The sequence below is a fragment of the Pseudophryne corroboree genome, chromosome 11, assembly GCF_028390025.1.
Source record: "Pseudophryne corroboree isolate aPseCor3 chromosome 11, aPseCor3.hap2, whole genome shotgun sequence".
Lineage (NCBI taxonomy): Eukaryota > Metazoa > Chordata > Amphibia > Anura > Myobatrachidae > Pseudophryne > Pseudophryne corroboree.
The window spans coordinates 66,771,163-66,788,901 of record NC_086454.1 but is presented as its reverse complement, the minus strand read 5'-3'; the positions used below and the strand labels follow the sequence as shown (position 1 = coordinate 66,788,901).

Sequence of the window (17,739 nt, the reverse complement as noted above, 5' to 3'; positions counted from 1 at the left end):
ACAAGTAACGGCGCAGCGTCCCCCAGATGGAGGACAGAGAAATTGGGATTTTTGTTTACTTACCGTAAAATCTCTTTCTCTGAGTCCATCTGGGGGACGCTGCGATCCCTCCCATAGTTTGTCTGGTTTAATTGGTTAATTTTTTATTCTGGTCTATCTCCTTTGGCTTGGCTAAACGTTAACTGAATATGGCTGAGCAGGAAGGAGATGGGAGGGGTTAGAGGGGGGAGGAGTCAGCTTTTGATAGTTCTGTGCCAAACTCCACTACCACACACCTCTAACCCCACAAGTAACGGCGCGGCGTCCCCCAGATGGACTCAGAGAAAGAGATTTTACGGTAAGTAAACAAAAATCCCAATTTTGTTTCATCTAGCATGCATGTGTATTGCACATCCACTGTTCAGATGCAACGTATCCTGCAAACCATTAAAAAACAACTTGTAAACAAATTTTTATATTTGCAATTTTGTATGAATCCCGATTTCCATCTGTTTACCATACTGGATCTGTATTTTATCATAGCATCATTTTATTACTTCTGCTAACTTGCATATGTCCATTTATTACAAAGATACAACACAAAACATATTAATCACCATTTAAATGCAAAGTAGGTTGGTTACCTTCCAATCACAGTGATCACTGTCCTTTAGCGCATGTACGTATATATACTATTATAAAGAAGGCTGAGTATAACAAATTCTTTGTCATTAATCCAGTACTACTGTAGAATGTTGATATAAACACTGGCAAAAGCAAGTATAGACCGAAATGGCTATGAAATATTTGACATAATATAATTTAGCAGTATATATTCTATTAAAACATCTTAAGGTACTTATCACATACAGTAATGGGACCATCAGATTCTCATTGTTGCTGTGCTGATGCTGGATCTGATATCCATATAGGAACAAACAGATCTAGTGTAAGTATTTGGGTACCAGTGGTGCACTGCAATACATACTGTAAATCCACTATAGTGAGTCTTACAGGTCTGGAACATCCACATCATAAAGGTAATAAGCCAGGACTGTGAAGAAGATATAAAAGTATGTTTTTTTTTTAACCATGATTATAGCATGTTTAACAATGTACTTGCATATTATATGTAGACAACAAGACTTAAAGAACGTGTGTGTGGAACCAAAAGTGGTCAACAACTGCTCATTAGACTAGTCCATGACAGGCACTGCCTAAAAATGCATTACTTTGCTTTAATGAAGTAATCAGGTATCATGCAGCTCTTTCCTATGGTGGCAGGGGGAGCCAGTGAGGTACACTCCCTCATGTCCTTCCTTCTCTGAGCTCAGGTTTGCTGCAGATGTACTGTGTTGTCTCCATCTGTTATGTGTGGGACACTGATTGGAAATAAAGCAGGAAGAAGCGGTGTGTCGTAGGTGAAGGCACTGCTGTCTGTTACCCATGACTTGTATATCATCATCACCCACTCATTATCTCCCGCCTCAACTATTGTTACCACCACCTCTCTGGCCTCCCCTGTTCTCATCTTTCCTCTCTCTCATTTATTCAACCTCTGTCCACAGTCCCTTCCGCCACATCCGATCGACATCTCACCTCCACCCTTGTTACCTCCTCTCATGCCCAGCCCCAAGACTTCCGCATTGTCAACCTCCTCTGGAACTCGCTTCCATGACCAGCTATTCTATCTGCTTTAGATGTGCAATAAAAACACCTTTTCATTAAAGCCTACCATCCATCCTTGACTCTCGCTTCTTCCCAGTTCTCCTTTGAACTCGTCATGCCTCTGCTCCATATGAAGATTTCACGGGCAGGGTGCTCTTTCCTCTTTTGTTTCTCTTTAGCACTATCCGGGCCACCTGTGTTATTTGGCTCCAAGCGTATTTAAATGTACGTTTATATAAGAAGTTCACAGTACGATAGATAATCATGTGGCTATAGTACTCTTTATCATGGTCATGCTAATTTGTGTACACAGATTGATGTTCTGATATACTGTAATTCAGCTCACCGAAAGTTCGGCATTCTCCGCTGCACTTGCATAAATTGAGTGAAGGTCACCTGTCTCCCAGCGGCTCAGCATATCGGCCTTACATATTTTCTCTTCATTCCGTTCACAAACTCTTACAGGACACTTCACATCTGAGGATGACTTGAATCTTCTGATAGCCAAGAACACGCGGCTGGAGATCTATGTGGTGACACCAGAGGGACTGCGTCCTGTAAAAGAGGTCGGGATGTATGGCAAGATTGCAGTCATGGAACTTTTTAGACCCAAGGTAATGCTGTTGATTCTGTTTTCAGGATCCGTTATTAAGGTGCATTCATGACAATGAAAATAATAATAATATACGTTAGAAATTATAGGGATTTTTGTTCGTTTTCAAGTTGAGAGCATTTGTTGTGTATGTGATCTCTGTAATATGTATGATCTCAGATAAGTGTGATGTACATTCCTCTGATAAGAAGTAGGATGTGATAAGTTTTACTGCATTATATGGGGGAGTTGTGTCATCATATGTTTGCCTTGTGTTCTTATGTCTAGGGCGAGAGTAAAGACCTGCTGTTCGTGCTGACCGCCAAATACAATGCCTGTATCCTGGAGTATAAACAAACTGGGGACAGTATCGATATAATCACTCGCGCACATGGCAACGTACAGGTACTGCTCAGCAGCCAAATCACACACTCCTCTATCTCCTTATGTATATACGGATTCTGATGCTTCTGTTATGTATTCCCATTTCTTATGCTTCAATAAGTGTCTCCTACTGTGTTTGTCAGGATCGCATTGGCCGTCCTTCAGAAACCGGGATCATTGGTATCATAGACCCAGATTGTCGCATGATTGGGCTACGTCTGTACGACGGTTTGTTTAAAGTCATCCCATTGGAGAGAGACAATAAAGAGTTAAAGGCTTTCAACATCCGATTGGAGGAGCTTCACGTCATTGATGTCAAGTTCCTCTATAGTTGTCAAGCTCCTACTATTTGCTTTGTATACCAAGATCCTCAAGGCCGGCATGTGAAAACCTATGAGGTGTCCCTCAGGGAAAAGGAGTTCAGCAAAGGTCCCTGGAAGCAGGAAAACGTGGAGGCCGAGGCTTCAATGGTGATTGCAGGTATGTACACAAAAGATATATAGCATTTCCAGCTACAGTAAAGCTTTGTACCTTTACTCTTTGAAGGAGCTTTCCAACCATTTTACTTTATTGGTTTGTACATGCCCTTCTGCAGCCTTTAGTAAATACTTGGCTTTATCTTTTCAGGTAAGTCCTCACTTTATTGACCAAACCTTCCAGCTAGGAGTCTATTGACATTGCCCTTGGATACAACAAAGAACTACTGTGTAATAATGTTATTAATATAGCAATCTTCTTTGCTATAGAACGCAGTGCTTTAAAAAAACACTGCACGCAAATGAGACAAGTATTACTAGACTACAGAAAACAGGGGTAAGCATATTTGGGTTGTATTTTCTTATTTTTAGGAGACAAAAGTGCAATTATTTTGATTGTTTAATCGGGATGTAGTGATGTCACCGGCGGTCAGGAGACCGTCGGACACAATACCGACACCTACATCCTGGACACTCACTATCCCGACGGTCAGTATGCTGACCAACAGGGGCTATTCCGACTCGTGGCTGTCCTCAACACCCATAGAGTGGGAATAGAACCGCAGCGAGTCACACATACCCAACCCGTTTCATCAATCCTCAGTAGTGGAACAGTTTGAGGTGTTTAAAAGCGTTGGGTATGGTATACCGGCGGTCAGAAAAAAGACACCAGCATCCTGACTGCAGCAGTCATCTAACCCTCCCTCCTTGCAGCCTAATCCTTACCCTCCCTCCCTCTGCATTCTGAAAGCTTTTGGGATTCTGGCGCCAGTATTCTGACATCCGAGATCCCGAATACCGGCATCTCAACTACATCCAGTTTAAAATTGTAGTCTAGTCTTCTGCACTGATGGAGGTGTGAGTTCTGTAAGTAGACGTGTCTGTAAGATCTACAGCTGCCTTCATACACAACGACACCTCATGATCTTGGCTGTGCATCTGGTTATATTTCTCTCTGATCAAATACTGGTGGTGTGCGCTGTGCAGAATCTTTCCACCCTTTGTTGTGGTTACTTTGTATTGATCTTAGTCAGGTAATTGGCTCCAGCTGATTCAGTTGTTCTCTGCAGCCCCTGCTGGGCGTCTTAAGCAATGGGGGTCTATCAGAGCTATTCAACTGCTGCTCCGATCAGACGCCCATTACCAGTTAAGACGTCTGACAGCTCCTGTCTAAAGTGCGCGAGTGGAGTCCAGAGTCCGGGTTTGGGTGCTTTGGGTGCCCAAATTTTGGCCTTTTTAACCTACTGTTTTCTCTCTCCTTATGACGCTGCGAGCAGAAAAATGTGATGGCTGCGGCTAATGGGCATCTATTGGCAAAATTGAATAGCTCCGATAGTTTCCCATTACTATAGACGGCCAGCAGGTGGCGCCCACCACAATTGAATTTGCCCCTAGAAATCCTTCCTCACTGTCATGGCGTTTAAGCTGTTTTTTACACTGGAGGTCAGTCGATGAGTGCTCGAACAGTAGTCTTTTAGTATCTTCCACCTTTGTTGGTATTTAGTAGTTTCCGTTTGACTTCATAGTATACGTTTGATTTGTTCAGCTAACTGCTCCAGCAGTATCGATCAGTATGGAATAGTTGGTGTACATTCTTCAGGAATAAACAGGGGGAGGAGCTTGAGCTTTGCAATGAGATTTAAAATGCCCAAGCTACTATACTGTCCCTCTGTAGCCCAGTCGGGATTCTGCTGTCAGTCTTCTGACTGCCGGTATTTAGTATCCAGACCCATTATTTACTATGCAGAGGGTGGGGTAAAGAGAATGATTGTTACCCGATTCAGCATCCTATGTGCTCAGGATAAATGTCTCATCATGAACTTACGAGCATCTTGTCTTTCATTCCGTAACACTTAATCACCAGAGGAGAAATGGGCTTGTATACTTGTGTTAATGAAACACATGGCTAGCATATAGAAACAAGGTGTTTGCTTGACCGTGCTTCCAACCAGAGGTCCTGAGGCAGACTTGTTCAAGCATCCACGCTAAAATAGGATACTAAAGTAAAAGTATCCCATGTAATACAGTATATGCTGCATTGATCTTTAAACAAAACTATATCCCTGCTTTGTATTTTCACTCTCGTTTGTCTATATTTATTATGGGGTTAAAAAAATAAAATAAAGGTGGAAATTCAAATGTTTGAAAAGTCGGTTGGGTGTCCGTTTGTTTTTTCCTATCCAATAGACGGGAAAAAGACTCCCAACTGACTTTTCAAACATTTGAATCTCCCCCATAGAGCGTAAGAATAAAAACCATTTCCTGGTTTTCAGAGTTTCACCCAGTTTTGAAAATAACCTAAAAAAAACCGAGGAAATGTTTTGCAGTGTTTATTACTTGTTTTCATTGTGTCCGTTTACAATTGCAAAGTCTTGTAGCACATGAAGTGACTTGCAGTGTGTCTGTGTCTCAGTTCCAGAGCCTTTTGGAGGAGCCATTATAATAGGTCAAGAATCCATAACCTACCACAATGGCGAAAAATACTTGGCAATAGCACCTCCGATCATTAAGGTGAGTGGTCAATATATTAGTTGAACTATATATGGTACAGTTAAAGGATGTCTCAATTTCCCATCCAGAGCATTAGGGGAGTGGTTTTACCTATTTTGTAGGCGTTTAGACTGGCTGTTACCAATCCTTCTCACCCACCATACACTGCGTACCAAGGTTATGCTTCCGGTTGTAGGAGAATAATCACTGACACCAAAAAGCTGCTTCACGGTCACCTGGGTGCAGTGTGTAACTGCAGCAGCACTTCTTATCCGTTGTGCGGGGACAGTTATTCCTGACAGAGTACTTTGGATCAGGAATGTTGACTCTTCTGCACATGGAAGATGGGAAGGCAGCCCAAAAAATTCAGTAATTCGCTGTTTTACACTGGAGTTTTTGGTTCTATTTTCAAAATTTAAAACACAATATGAATATGGAATATATTTGTTCAAGCCACATAATGCACTGAATATAAAATGTTAAAGCGTATATTGAGTACTCCGCGCCAGTGGTACCATTGAAACCTTTCCTGCAGAATACACCATTATTATTGCACTTTCCTATATCTGTTCTCGTTGTGCTTGTATTGTAATTTTTTGGTTGTGTAGATAATAGAATATGCTGCTGTGGCATATCTACATAATAATTCAGTCCTTTAACACTGCATTAGTGATTCTGGATACATTTTAATAGCACAAAAGCCAAAAAGCATATTCTAGTCAAGTAGCCAGAACCTTAAGCATTTCCAGCCGGGATACGGTCATTAGGTCGACAACACTTAGGTCGACCACTATTGGTCACTAGGTCAACATGGTCATTAGGTCGACATGTACTAGGTCAACATGGAAGAAGGTCGACATGCGTTTTTCACAAATTTTTTTGTTTTGTTACTTTTTCATACTTTACGATCCACGTGGACTACGATTGGGATTAGTAACCTGTGCCGCGGTAGCGGAGCAAGGCACGAGGGGACACTGTGCACTAATTGGGGTTCCCCTTCACTTTACAATGAAAACAACACCAAAAAAAAAGTACAAAAACTCACGTCGACCTTTTTCCATGTCGACCTAGTACATGTCAACCTAAGAACTGTGTCTACCTAGTCACTGTCGACCAATAGTGGTCGACCTAATGACTGTTGACCTTTCATCCTCCGCATGCTGCTCGGTTGGCTCCCGGCTACCGCTGCCCGACATAGCCCAGCACGCACACTTCTCTTCAGTGGCGGGGTTTATCTTCAATTCGGCACAGGCCTATGAGCCAGTCAAAGCTCGCGGACCGGCAGCTAAGGCTCCTGATTTGCTGCCGGACCGCAAGCTTTGATTGGCTCGCGGATCGGCGCTTAATTAAAGATAAACGCTGGAGACTGAGGGGCAGGAGAGGCGCACGCTGCGCTCTCCTTCCCGCCCTCACATACAGGAGAGGGGGGCGGGCACTGTGGGGACATGTGTATCTGGCACTGGGGGCATAGCTGGCACTGCGGGGACATGTGTATCTGGCATTGGGGCCATAACTAGCACTGGGGACATGTGTATCTGGCACTGGGGGCATAGCTGGCACTGCGGGGACATGTGTATCTGGCACTGGGGGCATAGCTGGCACTGCGGGGACATGTGTATCTGGCATTGGGGGCATAGCTGGCACTGCGGGGACATGTGTATCTGGCATTGGGGGCATAGCTGGCACTGCGGGGACATGTGTATCTGGCATTGGGGGCATAGCTGGCACTGCGGGGACATGTGTATCTGGCATTGGGGGCATAGCTGATACTGCGGAGACGTGTATCTGGCACTGGGGCATACCTGGCACTGTGGGGAAATGTGTATCTGGCACTGTGGGGCATATATGTATTTGGCACTGTGGGGCATTTATGTATTTGGCACTGTGGGGCATATATGTATCTGGCACTGTGGGGCATATATGTATCTGGCACTGTGGGACATATGTATCTGACATTGGGGGCTTATATGTATCTGGCACTGGGGGGCATACATGTTCCTGGCACTGTTTGGGCATATATGTATTTGGCACTGTGGAGCATATATGTATCTGGCATTTCTCTAACGTCCTAGTGGATGCTGGGACTCCGTCAGGACCATGGGGAATAGCGGGCTCCGCAGGAGACAGGGCACATCTAAAAAAGCTTTTAGGTCACATGGTGCGTACTGGCTCCTCCCCCTATGACCCTCCTCCAAGCCTCAGTTAGGTTTTTGTGCCCGTCCGAGAGGGTGCAATCTAGGTGGCTCTCCTAAAGAGCTGTTTAGAAAAGTTTTTTTTTAGGTTTCAATCTCAGTGATTCCTGCTGGCAACAGGATCACTGCATCGAGGGACTTAGGGGAGAGATTTCCAACTCACCTGCGTGCAGGATGGATTGGAGTCTTAGGCTACTGGACACTTAGCTCCAGAGGGAGTCGGAACACAGGTCAGCCTGGGGTTCGTCCCGGAGCCGCGCCGCCGATCCCCCTTACAGACGCTGAAGAGACGGCAGAACGGAGGTCCGGAAAGCAGGCGGCAGAAGACTCCTCAGTCTTCTTGAAGGTAGCGCACAGCACGGCAGCTGTGCGCCATTGTTGTCACACGGCTCACTGACTCAGTCACGGAGGGTGCAGGGCGCTGCTGGGGGCGCCCTGGGCAGCAATATAATTACCTTTAGTGGCAAAATAAATACATCACATATAGCCATTAAGGCTATATGTATGTATTTTAACCCAGGCCAGTTTCTTAAAAACCGGGGAAAAGCCCGCCGAAAAAGGGGCGGAGCTTATTCTCCTCAGCACTCAGCGCCATTTTCCTGCTCAGCTCCGCTGGTGAGGAAGGCTCCCAGGTCTCTCCCCTGCACTGCACTACAGAAACAGGGTAACAAAGAGAAGGGGGGCATAAATTGGCGATATTTATATATTAAGAGCGCATATATAGTAAACAACACCTTCTAGGGTTGTTTATATACATTTATAGCGCTTTTGGTGTGTGCTGGCAAACTCTCCCTCTGTCTCCCCAAAGGGCTAGGGGGTCCTGTCTTCGATTAGAGCATTCCCTGTGTGGCTGCTGTGTGTCGGTACGTGTGTGTCGACATGTATGAGGACGATGTTGGTGTGGAGGCAGAGCAATTGCCGATGATGGTAATGTCACCCCCTAGGGAGTCGACACCGGAATGGATGGCTTTAGTTATGGAATTACGTGATAATGTCAGCACATTACAAAAGTCAGTTGACGAAATAAGACGCCCGGCAAACCAGTTAGTACCGGTTCAGGCGTCTCAGACACCGTCAGGGGCTGTAAAACGTCCTTTACCTCAGTCAGTCGACACGGGTACCGACACAGATGAATCTAGTGTCGACGGTGAAGAAACAAACGTATTTTCCAATAGGGCCACACGTTATATGATCACGGCAATGAAGGAGGCTTTGCAGATCTCTGATACTGCTGGTACCTCAAAAAGGGGTATTATGTGGGGGGTGAAAAAACTACCTGTATTTTTTCCAGAATCAGAGGAATTGAATGACGTGTGTGATGAAGCGTGGGTTAACCCCGATAGAAAACTGCTAATTTCCAAGAAGTTATTGGCATTATACCCTTTCCCACCAGAGGTTAGGGCGCGCTGGGAAACACCCCCTAGGGTGGATAAGGCGCTCACACGTTTATCAAAGCAAGTGGCGTTGCCGTCTCCTGATACGGCCGCCCTCAAGGATCCAGCAGATAGGAGGCTGGAAACTACACTGAAGAGTATATACACACATACTGGTGTTATACTGCGACCGGCAATAGCCTCAGCCTGGATGTGCAGTGCTGGGGTAGTGTGGTTGGATTCTCTGACTGAAAATATTGATACCCTGGATAGGGACAGTATTTTATTGACTCTAGAGCAATTAAAGGATGCTTTCCTTTATATGCGAGATGCTCAGAGGGATGTTTGTACTCTAGCATCAAGAGTAAGCGCGATGTCCATATCTGCCAGAAGAAGTTTATGGACGCGACAGTGGTCAGGTGATGCGGATTCCAAGAGGCATATGGAAGTATTGCCATATAAAGGAGAGGAATTGTTTGGGGTCGGTCTTTCGGACCTGGTGGCCACGGCAACTGCCGGCAAATCCACTTTTTTACCTCAGACCCCCTCCCAACAGAAAAAGACACCGTCTTTTCAGCCGCAGTCCTTTCGCTCCTATAAAAAGCGACCAAAAGGACAGTCTTATCTGCCGCGAGGCAGAGGAAAGGGTAAGAAAGGGCAGCAAGCAGCCCCTGCCCAGGAACAGAAGCCCGCCCCGGCTTCTACAAAGCCATCAGCATGACGCTGGGGCTTTACAAGCGGACTCAGGAACGGTGGGGGGTCGACTCAAGATTTTCAGCAATCAATGGGTTCACTCACAAGTGGACCCGTGGGTCCTGCAGATAGTATCTCAGGGTTACATGCTGGAGTTCGAAAGGTCTCCCCCTCGCCGGTTCCTAAAGTCTGCTTTACCAACGTCTCCCTCAGAAAGGACGACGGTTTTGGAAGCCATTCACAAGCTGTATTCTCAGCAGGTGATAGTCAAGGTACCCCTCCTACAACAGGGAAAGGGGTATTATTCCACACTATTTGTGGTACCGAAACCGGACGGTTCGGTAAGGCCTATTCTAAATCTGAAATCCTTGAACCTGTACATAAAGAAATTCAAGTTCAAGATGGAGTCACTCAGAGCAGTGATAGCGAATCTGGAAGAAGGAGACTTCATGGTGTCCTTGGACATAAAAGATGCTTATCTACATGTCCCGATTTACCCCTCACACCAAGGGTATCTCAGGTTCGTGATACAAGACTGTCATTATCAGTTTCAAACGCTGCCGTTTGGGTTGTCCACGGCCCCTCGGGTCTTTACCAAGGTAATGACCGAAATGATGGTTCTTCTACGAAGAAAAGGCGTATTAATTATCCCTTACTTGGACGATCTCCTGATAAGGGCAAAGTCCAGAGAACAGCTGGAAGTCGGTGTAGCGCTAACACAAGTAGTGCTTCAGCAACACGGGTGGATTCTAAATCTTCCAAGATCTCAATTGACCCCGACAACACATCTGCTGTTCCTGGGCATGATTCTGGACACGGTTCAGAAAAAGGTATTTCTCCCGGAAGAGAAAGCAAGGGAGTTATCCGAACTTGTCAAGAACCTCCTAAAACCAGGAACTGTGTCAGTACATCAATGCACAAGAGTCCTGGGAAAGATGGTGGCTTCGTACGAAGCGATTCCATTCGGCAGATTCCATGCACGAACATTTCAGTGGGATCTGCTGGACAAATGGTCCGGATCGCATCTGCACATGCATCAGCGGATAACACTGTCACCGAGAACAAGGTTGTCTCTCCTGTGGTGGTTGCAGACTGCCCATCTGTTAGTGGGCCGCAGATTCGGCATACAGGACTGGGTCCTGGTGACTACGGATGCCAGCCTACGAGGTTGGGGAGCAGTCACAAAGGGAAGAAACTTCCAGGGCGTGTGGTCAAACCTGGAGACGTCTCTTCACATAAATATACTGGAGCTAAGAGCGATCTACAATGCTCTAAGCCTGGCAAAATCGCTGCTTCAGGGTCAGCCGGTGTTGATCCAGTCCGACAACATCACGGCAGTCGCCCACGTAAACCGACAAGGCGGCACGAGAAGCAGGAGTGCAATGGCAGAAGCTGCAAGGATTCTGCGCTGGGCGGAGAATCATGTCGTAGCACTGTCAGCAGTGTTCATCCCGGGAGTGGACAACTGGGAAGCAGATTTCCTCAGCAGACACGACCTTCACCCGGGAGAGTGGGGACTTCATCCAGAAGTTTTCCACATGATTGTGAACCGTTGGGAAAAACCAAAGGTGGACATGGTGGCGTCTCGCCTCAACAAAAAATTGGACAGGTATTGCGCCAGGTCAAGAGACCCTCAGGCAATAGCTGTGGACGCTCTGGTAACACCGTGGGTGTACCAGTCAGTGTATGTGTTCCCTCCTCTGCCTCTCATACCAAAGGTACTGAGAATTATACGGAAAAGAGGAGTAAGAACAATACTGGTAGCTCCGGACTGGCCAAGAAGAACTTGGTATCCGGAACTTCAAGAGATGCTCACGGAGGATCCGTGGCCTCTACCTCTAAGAAGGGATCTGCTTCAGCAGGGACCTTGTATGTTCCAAGACTTACCGCGGCTGCGTTTGACGGCATGGCGGTTGAACGCCGGATTCTAAAAGAGAAGGGCATTCCTGAGGAAGTTATTCCAACTTTAATTAAAGCCAGGAAAGAAGTGACCGCACAATATTATCACCGCATTTGGAGAAAATATGTTGCGTGGTGTGAGGCCAAGAAGGCTCCAACGGAAGAATTTCAATTGGGTCGATTCTTACATTTCCTGCAAGCAGGATTGTCTATGGGCCTCAAATTGGGGTCCATTAAAGTTCAAATTTCGGCCTTATCAATTTTCTTCCAGAAGGAATTGGCGTCAGTGCCTGAAGTACAAACTTTTGTCAAAGGTGTACTACATATACAACCCCCAATAGTGCCTCCAGTGGCACCGTGGGATTTGAACGTGGTTCTAAATTTTCTCAAATCTCATTGGTTTGAGCCTTTAAAATCGGTAGATTTAAAATACCTTACATGGAAGGTAACCATGCTGTTGGCCCTGGCTTCAGCCAGGAGAGTTTCGGAGTTGGCAGCTTTGTCATACAAAAGCCCATATCTGATATTCCATTCGGACAGGGCCGAATTGAGGACACGTCCTCAATTTCTCCCTAAGGTGGTTTCGGCATTTCACTTGAACCAGCCTATTGTGGTGCCTGCGGCTACTAGCGACTTGGAGGACTCCAAGTTACTGGACGTTGTCAGAGCATTAAAAATATATATTTCAAGGACAGCTGGAGTCAGAAAATCTGACTCGTTGTTTACATTGTATGCACCCAACAAGTTGGGTGCTCCTGCGTCTAAACAGACGATTGCACGTTGGATATGTAGTACAATCCAACTTGCACATTCTGTGGCAGGCCTGCCACAGCCTAAATCTGTGGCAGGCCTGCCACAGCCTAAATCTGTAAAGGCCCATTCCACAAGGAAAGTGGGCTCATCCTGGGCGGCTGCCCGAGGAGTCTCGGCATTACAACTTTGCCGAGCAGCTACGTGGTCAGGGGAGAACACGTTTGTAAAATTTTACAAATTTGATACTCTGGCTAAAGAGGACCTGGAGTTCTCTCATTCGGTGCTGCAGAGTCATCCGCACTCTCCCGCCCGTTTGGGAGCTTTGGTATAATCCCCATGGTCCTGACGGAGTCCCAGCATCCACTAGGACGTTAGAGAAAATAAGAATTTACTTACCGATAATTCTATTTCTCATAGTCCGTAGTGGATGCTGGGCGCCCATCCCAAGTGCGGATTGTCTGCAATGCTTGTACATAGTTATTGTTACAAAAATCGGGTTATTACTGTTGTTGTGAGCCATCTGTTCAGAGGCTACTTCGTTTGTGCTATCATACTGTTAACTGGGTTCAGATCACAAGTTGTACGGTGTGATTGGTGTGGCTGGTATGAGTCTTACCCGGGATTCAAGATCCTTCCTTATTGTGCACGCTCGTCCGGGCACAGTACCTAACTGAGGCTTGGAGGAGGGTCATAGGGGGAGGAGCCAGTACGCACCATGTGACCTAAAAGCTTTTTTAGATGTGCCCTGTCTCCTGCGGAGCCCGCTATTCCCCATGGTCCTGACGGAGTCCCAGCATCCACTACGGACTATGAGAAATAGAATTATCGGTAAGTAAATTCTTATTTTCTCTGACGTCCTAGTGGATGCTGGGACTTCCGTAAGGACCATGGGGAATAGCGGCTCCGCAGGAGACTGGGCACAAAAGTAAAAGCTTTAGACTAGCTGGTGTGCACTGGCTCCTCCCCCTATGACCCTCCTCCAAGCCTCAGTTAGATTTTTGTGCCCGAACGAGAAGGGTGCATGCTAGGTGGCTCTCCTGAGCTGCTTAGAAGTAAAAGTTTAAATAGGTTTTTTATTTTCAGTGAATACTGCTGGCAACAGGCTCACTGCATCGTGGGACTAAGGGGAGAAGAAGCGAACTCACCTGCGTGCAGAGTGGATTGGGCTTCTTGGCTACTGGACATTAGCTCCAGAGGGACGATCACAGGTTCAGCCTGGATGGGTCCCGGAGCCGCGCCGCCGGCCCCCTTACAGAGCCAGAAGAGCGAAGAGGTCCGGAGAAAGCGGCGGCAGAAGACGTTCCTGTCTTCAAATAAGGTAGCGCACAGCACTGCAGCTGTGCGCCATTGCTCTCAGCACACTTCACACTCCGGTCACTGAGGGTGCAGGGCGCTGGGGGGGAGCGCCCTGAGACGCAATAAAACACTATAAAAACCTTATATGGCTAAAGAAATGCATCACATATAGCTCCTAGGCTATATGGATGCATTTAACCCCTGCCAGTTTTCCTGAAAAAAGCGGGAGAAAAGGCAGCCGAGAAGGGGGCGGAGCCTATCTCCTCAGCACACAAGCGCCATTTTCCCTCACAGCTCAGCTGGAAGGACGGCTCCCTGACTCTCCCCTGCAGTCCTGCTACAAGAATCAGGGTAAAACAAGAGAGGGGGGGCGCTATTGGCAGCTAATATATAATACAGCAGCTATAACAGGGAGTAACACTTATATAAGGTTATCCCTGCATATATATAGCGCTCTGGTGTGTGCTGGCAAACTCTCCCTCTGTCTCCCCAAAGGGCTAGTGGGGTCCTGTCCTCTATCAGAGCATTCCCTGTGTGTGTGCTGGGTGTCGGTACGATTGTGTCGACATGTATGAGGAGGAAAATGATGTGGAAGCAGAGCAATTGCCTGTGTTAGTGATGTCACCCCCTAGGGAGTCGACACCTGACTGGATGGTCGTATTTAAAGAATTACGTGACAATGTCAGCACTTTGCAAAAAACTGTTGACGACATGAGACAGCCGGCAAATCAGTTAGTGCCTGTTCAGGCGTCTCAGACACCGTCAGGGGCGCTAAAACGCCCGTTACCTCAGATGGTCGACACAGACCCAGACACGGATACTGAATCCAGTGTCGACGGTGAGGAGACAAACGTAATGTCCAGTAGGGCCACACGTTACATGATCACGGCAATGAAGGAGGCATTGAACATTTCTGACACTACAAGTACCACAAAAAAGGGTATTATGTGGGGTGTGAAAAAACTACCAGTAGTTTTTCCTGAATCAGAGGAATTAAATGAGGTGTGTGATAAAGCGTGGGTTTCCCCCGATAAAAAACTGCTGATTTCTAACAAATTATTGGCACTATACCCTTTCCCGCCAGAGGTTAGGGCACGTTGGGAAACACCCCCTAGGGTAGATAAGGCGCTCACACGCTTATCAAAACAAGTGGCGTTACCGTCTCCTGATACGGCCGCCCTCAAGGAACCAGATGATAGAAGGCTGGAAAATATCCTAAAAGGTATATACACACATACTGGTGTTATACTGCGACCAGCAATCGCCTCAGCCTGGATGTGCAGCGCTGGAGTGGCTTGGTCGGATTCCCTGACTGAAAATATTGATACCCTGGATAGGGACAGTATTTTATTAACTATAGAGCATTTAAAGGATGCATTACTATATATGCGTGATGCACAGAGGGATATTTGCACCCTGGCATCAAGAGTGAGTGCGATGTCCATTTCTGCCAGAAGGGCGTTATGGACGCGACAGTGGTCAGGTGATGCAGATTCCAAACGACATATGGAAGTATTGCCGTATAAAGGGGAGGAGTTATTTGGGGTCGGTCTATCAGACCTGGTGGCCACGGCAACGGCTGGAAAGTCCACCTTTTTACCCCAGGTCACCTCTCAGCAGAAAAAGACACCGTCTTTTCAAACTCAGTCCTTTCGTTCCTATAAGAACAAGCGAGCAAAAGGCCACTCATTTCTGCCCCGGGGCAGAGGAAGAGGAAAAAGACTGCACCAGGCAGCCTCTTCCCAGGAGCAGAAGCCCTCCCCCGCTTCTGCCAAGTCTTCAGCATGACGCTGGGGCTTTACAAGCGGACTCAGGCACGGTGGAGGCCCGTCTCAAAAATTTCAACGCGCAGTGGGCTCACTCGCAAGTGGACCCCTGGATCCTGCAGGTAGTATCACAGGGGTACAAATTGGAATTCGAGACGTCTCCCCCTCGCCGATTCCTGAAGTCTGCTCTTCCAACGTCTCCCTCCGACAGGGAGGCAGTATTGGAAGCTATTCACAAGCTGTATTCCCAGCAGGTGATAATCAAGGTACCCCTCCTACAACAGGGAAAGGGGTATTATTCCACGCTGTTTGTGGTACCGAAGCCGGACGGCTCGGTGAGACCAATTTTAAATCTGAAATCCTTGAACACTTACATAAAAAGGTTCAAATTCAAGATGGAATCACTCAGAGCAGTGATAGCGAACCTGGAAGAAGGGGACTATATGGTATCTCTGGACATCAAAGATGCTTATCTCCATGTCCCAATCTTCCCTTCTCACCAGGGGTACCTCAGGTTTGTGGTTCAAAACTGTCATTATCAGTTTCAGACGCTGCCGTTTGGATTGTCCACGGCACCCCGGGTCTTTACCAAGGTAATGGCCGAAATGATGATTCTTCTTCGAAGAGAAGGCGTCTTAATTATCCCTTACTTGGACGATCTCCTGATAAGGGCAAGATCCAGGGAACAGTTAGAGTTCGGAGTAGCACTGTCTCAGGTAGTGCTACGTCAGCACGGGTGGATTCTAAATATCCCAAAATCACAGCTGATTCCAACAACACGTCTACTGTTCCTGGGGATGATTCTGGACACAGTCCAGAAAAAGGTGTTTCTCCCGGAGGAGAAGGCCAGGGAGTTATCCGAGCTAGTCAGGAACCTCCTAAAACCAGGCCAAGTGTCAGTGCATCAATTCACGAGAGTCCTGGGAAAAATGGTGGCTTCTTACGAAGCAATTCCATTCGGAAGATTCCATGCAAGAACTTTTCAGTGGGATCTGCTGGACAAATGGTCCGGATCGCATCTTCAGATGCATCAGCGGATAACCCTATCTCCAAGGACAAGGGTGTCTCTCCTGTGGTGGTTACAGAGTGCTCATCTTCTAGAGGGCCGCAGATTCGGCATTCAGGATTGGATGCTGGTGACCACGGATGCCAGTCTGAGAGGCTGGGGAGCAGTCACACAGGGTAGAAATTTCCAGGGCTTGTGGTCAAGCATGGAAACGTCTCTTCACATAAATATCCTGGAACTAAGGGCCATTTACAATGCCCTAAGTCAAGCAAGGCCTCTGCTTCAGGGTCAGTCGGTATTGATCCAATCGGACAACATCACGGCAGTCGCCCACGTCAACAGACAGGGCGGCACAAGAAGCAGGAGGGCAATGGCAGAAGCTGCAAGGATTCTCCGCTGGGCGGAAAATCATGTGGTAGCACTGTCAGCAGTGTTCATTCCGGGAGTGGACAACTGGGAAGCAGACTTCCTCAGCAGACACGACCTCCACCCGGGGGAGTGGGGACTTCACCCAGAAGTCTTCCAAGTGATTGTAAACCGTTGGGAAAAACCAAAGGTGGACATGATGGCGTCCCGTCTCAACAAAAAACTGGACAGATATTGCGCCAGGTCAAGGGACCCTCAGGCAGCTGCGTTTGACGGCATGGAGGTTGAACGCCGGATCCTGAAGGAAAAAGGCATTCCAGATGAAGTCATCCCTACCCTGGTCAAGGCCAGAAAGGATGTAACCGCAAAACATTATCACCGCATTTGGCGGAAATATGTTGCTTGGTGCGAGGCCAAGAAGGCCCCTACAGAGGAATTTCAACTGGGTCGTTTCCTGCATTTCCTGCAAACAGGACTATCTATGGGCCTAAAATTAGGGTCCATTAAGGTTCAAATTTCGGCCCTGTCAATCTTCTTCCAAAAAGAACTGGCTTCAGTGCCTGAAGTTCAGACGTTTGTCAAAGGGGTACTGCATATACAGCCTCCTTTTGTGCCTCCAGTGGCACCTTAGGATCTCAATGTAGTGTTGAGTCTCCTAAAATCACATTGGTTTGAACCACTCACCACTGTGGAATTGAAATATCTCACATGGAAAGTGGTCATGCTGTTAGCCCTGGCTTCAGCCAGGCGTGTCTCTGAATTGGCGGCTTTATCATATAAAAGCCCTTACTTAATTTTTCATTCAG

At 47.0% G+C, this 17,739-nt stretch overlaps 1 protein-coding gene across 2 annotated transcripts in view; it reads left to right on the top strand.

Annotated features, from left to right (window-relative positions):
• The window catches only part of DDB1 (damage specific DNA binding protein 1), a 61,367-nt gene that overhangs the window by 8,125 nt on the left and 35,503 nt on the right, over positions 1 to 17,739 (top strand). For both annotated transcript variants that reach the window (XM_063944379.1, XM_063944380.1), the window contains exons 2-5: positions 2,113 to 2,261; positions 2,528 to 2,644; positions 2,767 to 3,103; positions 5,513 to 5,610. In XM_063944379.1, the coding sequence (XP_063800449.1) occupies positions 2,113 to 2,261; positions 2,528 to 2,644; positions 2,767 to 3,103; positions 5,513 to 5,610 (701 nt within the window). The remainder of the gene's footprint in view (positions 1 to 2,112; positions 2,262 to 2,527; positions 2,645 to 2,766; positions 3,104 to 5,512; positions 5,611 to 17,739) is intronic.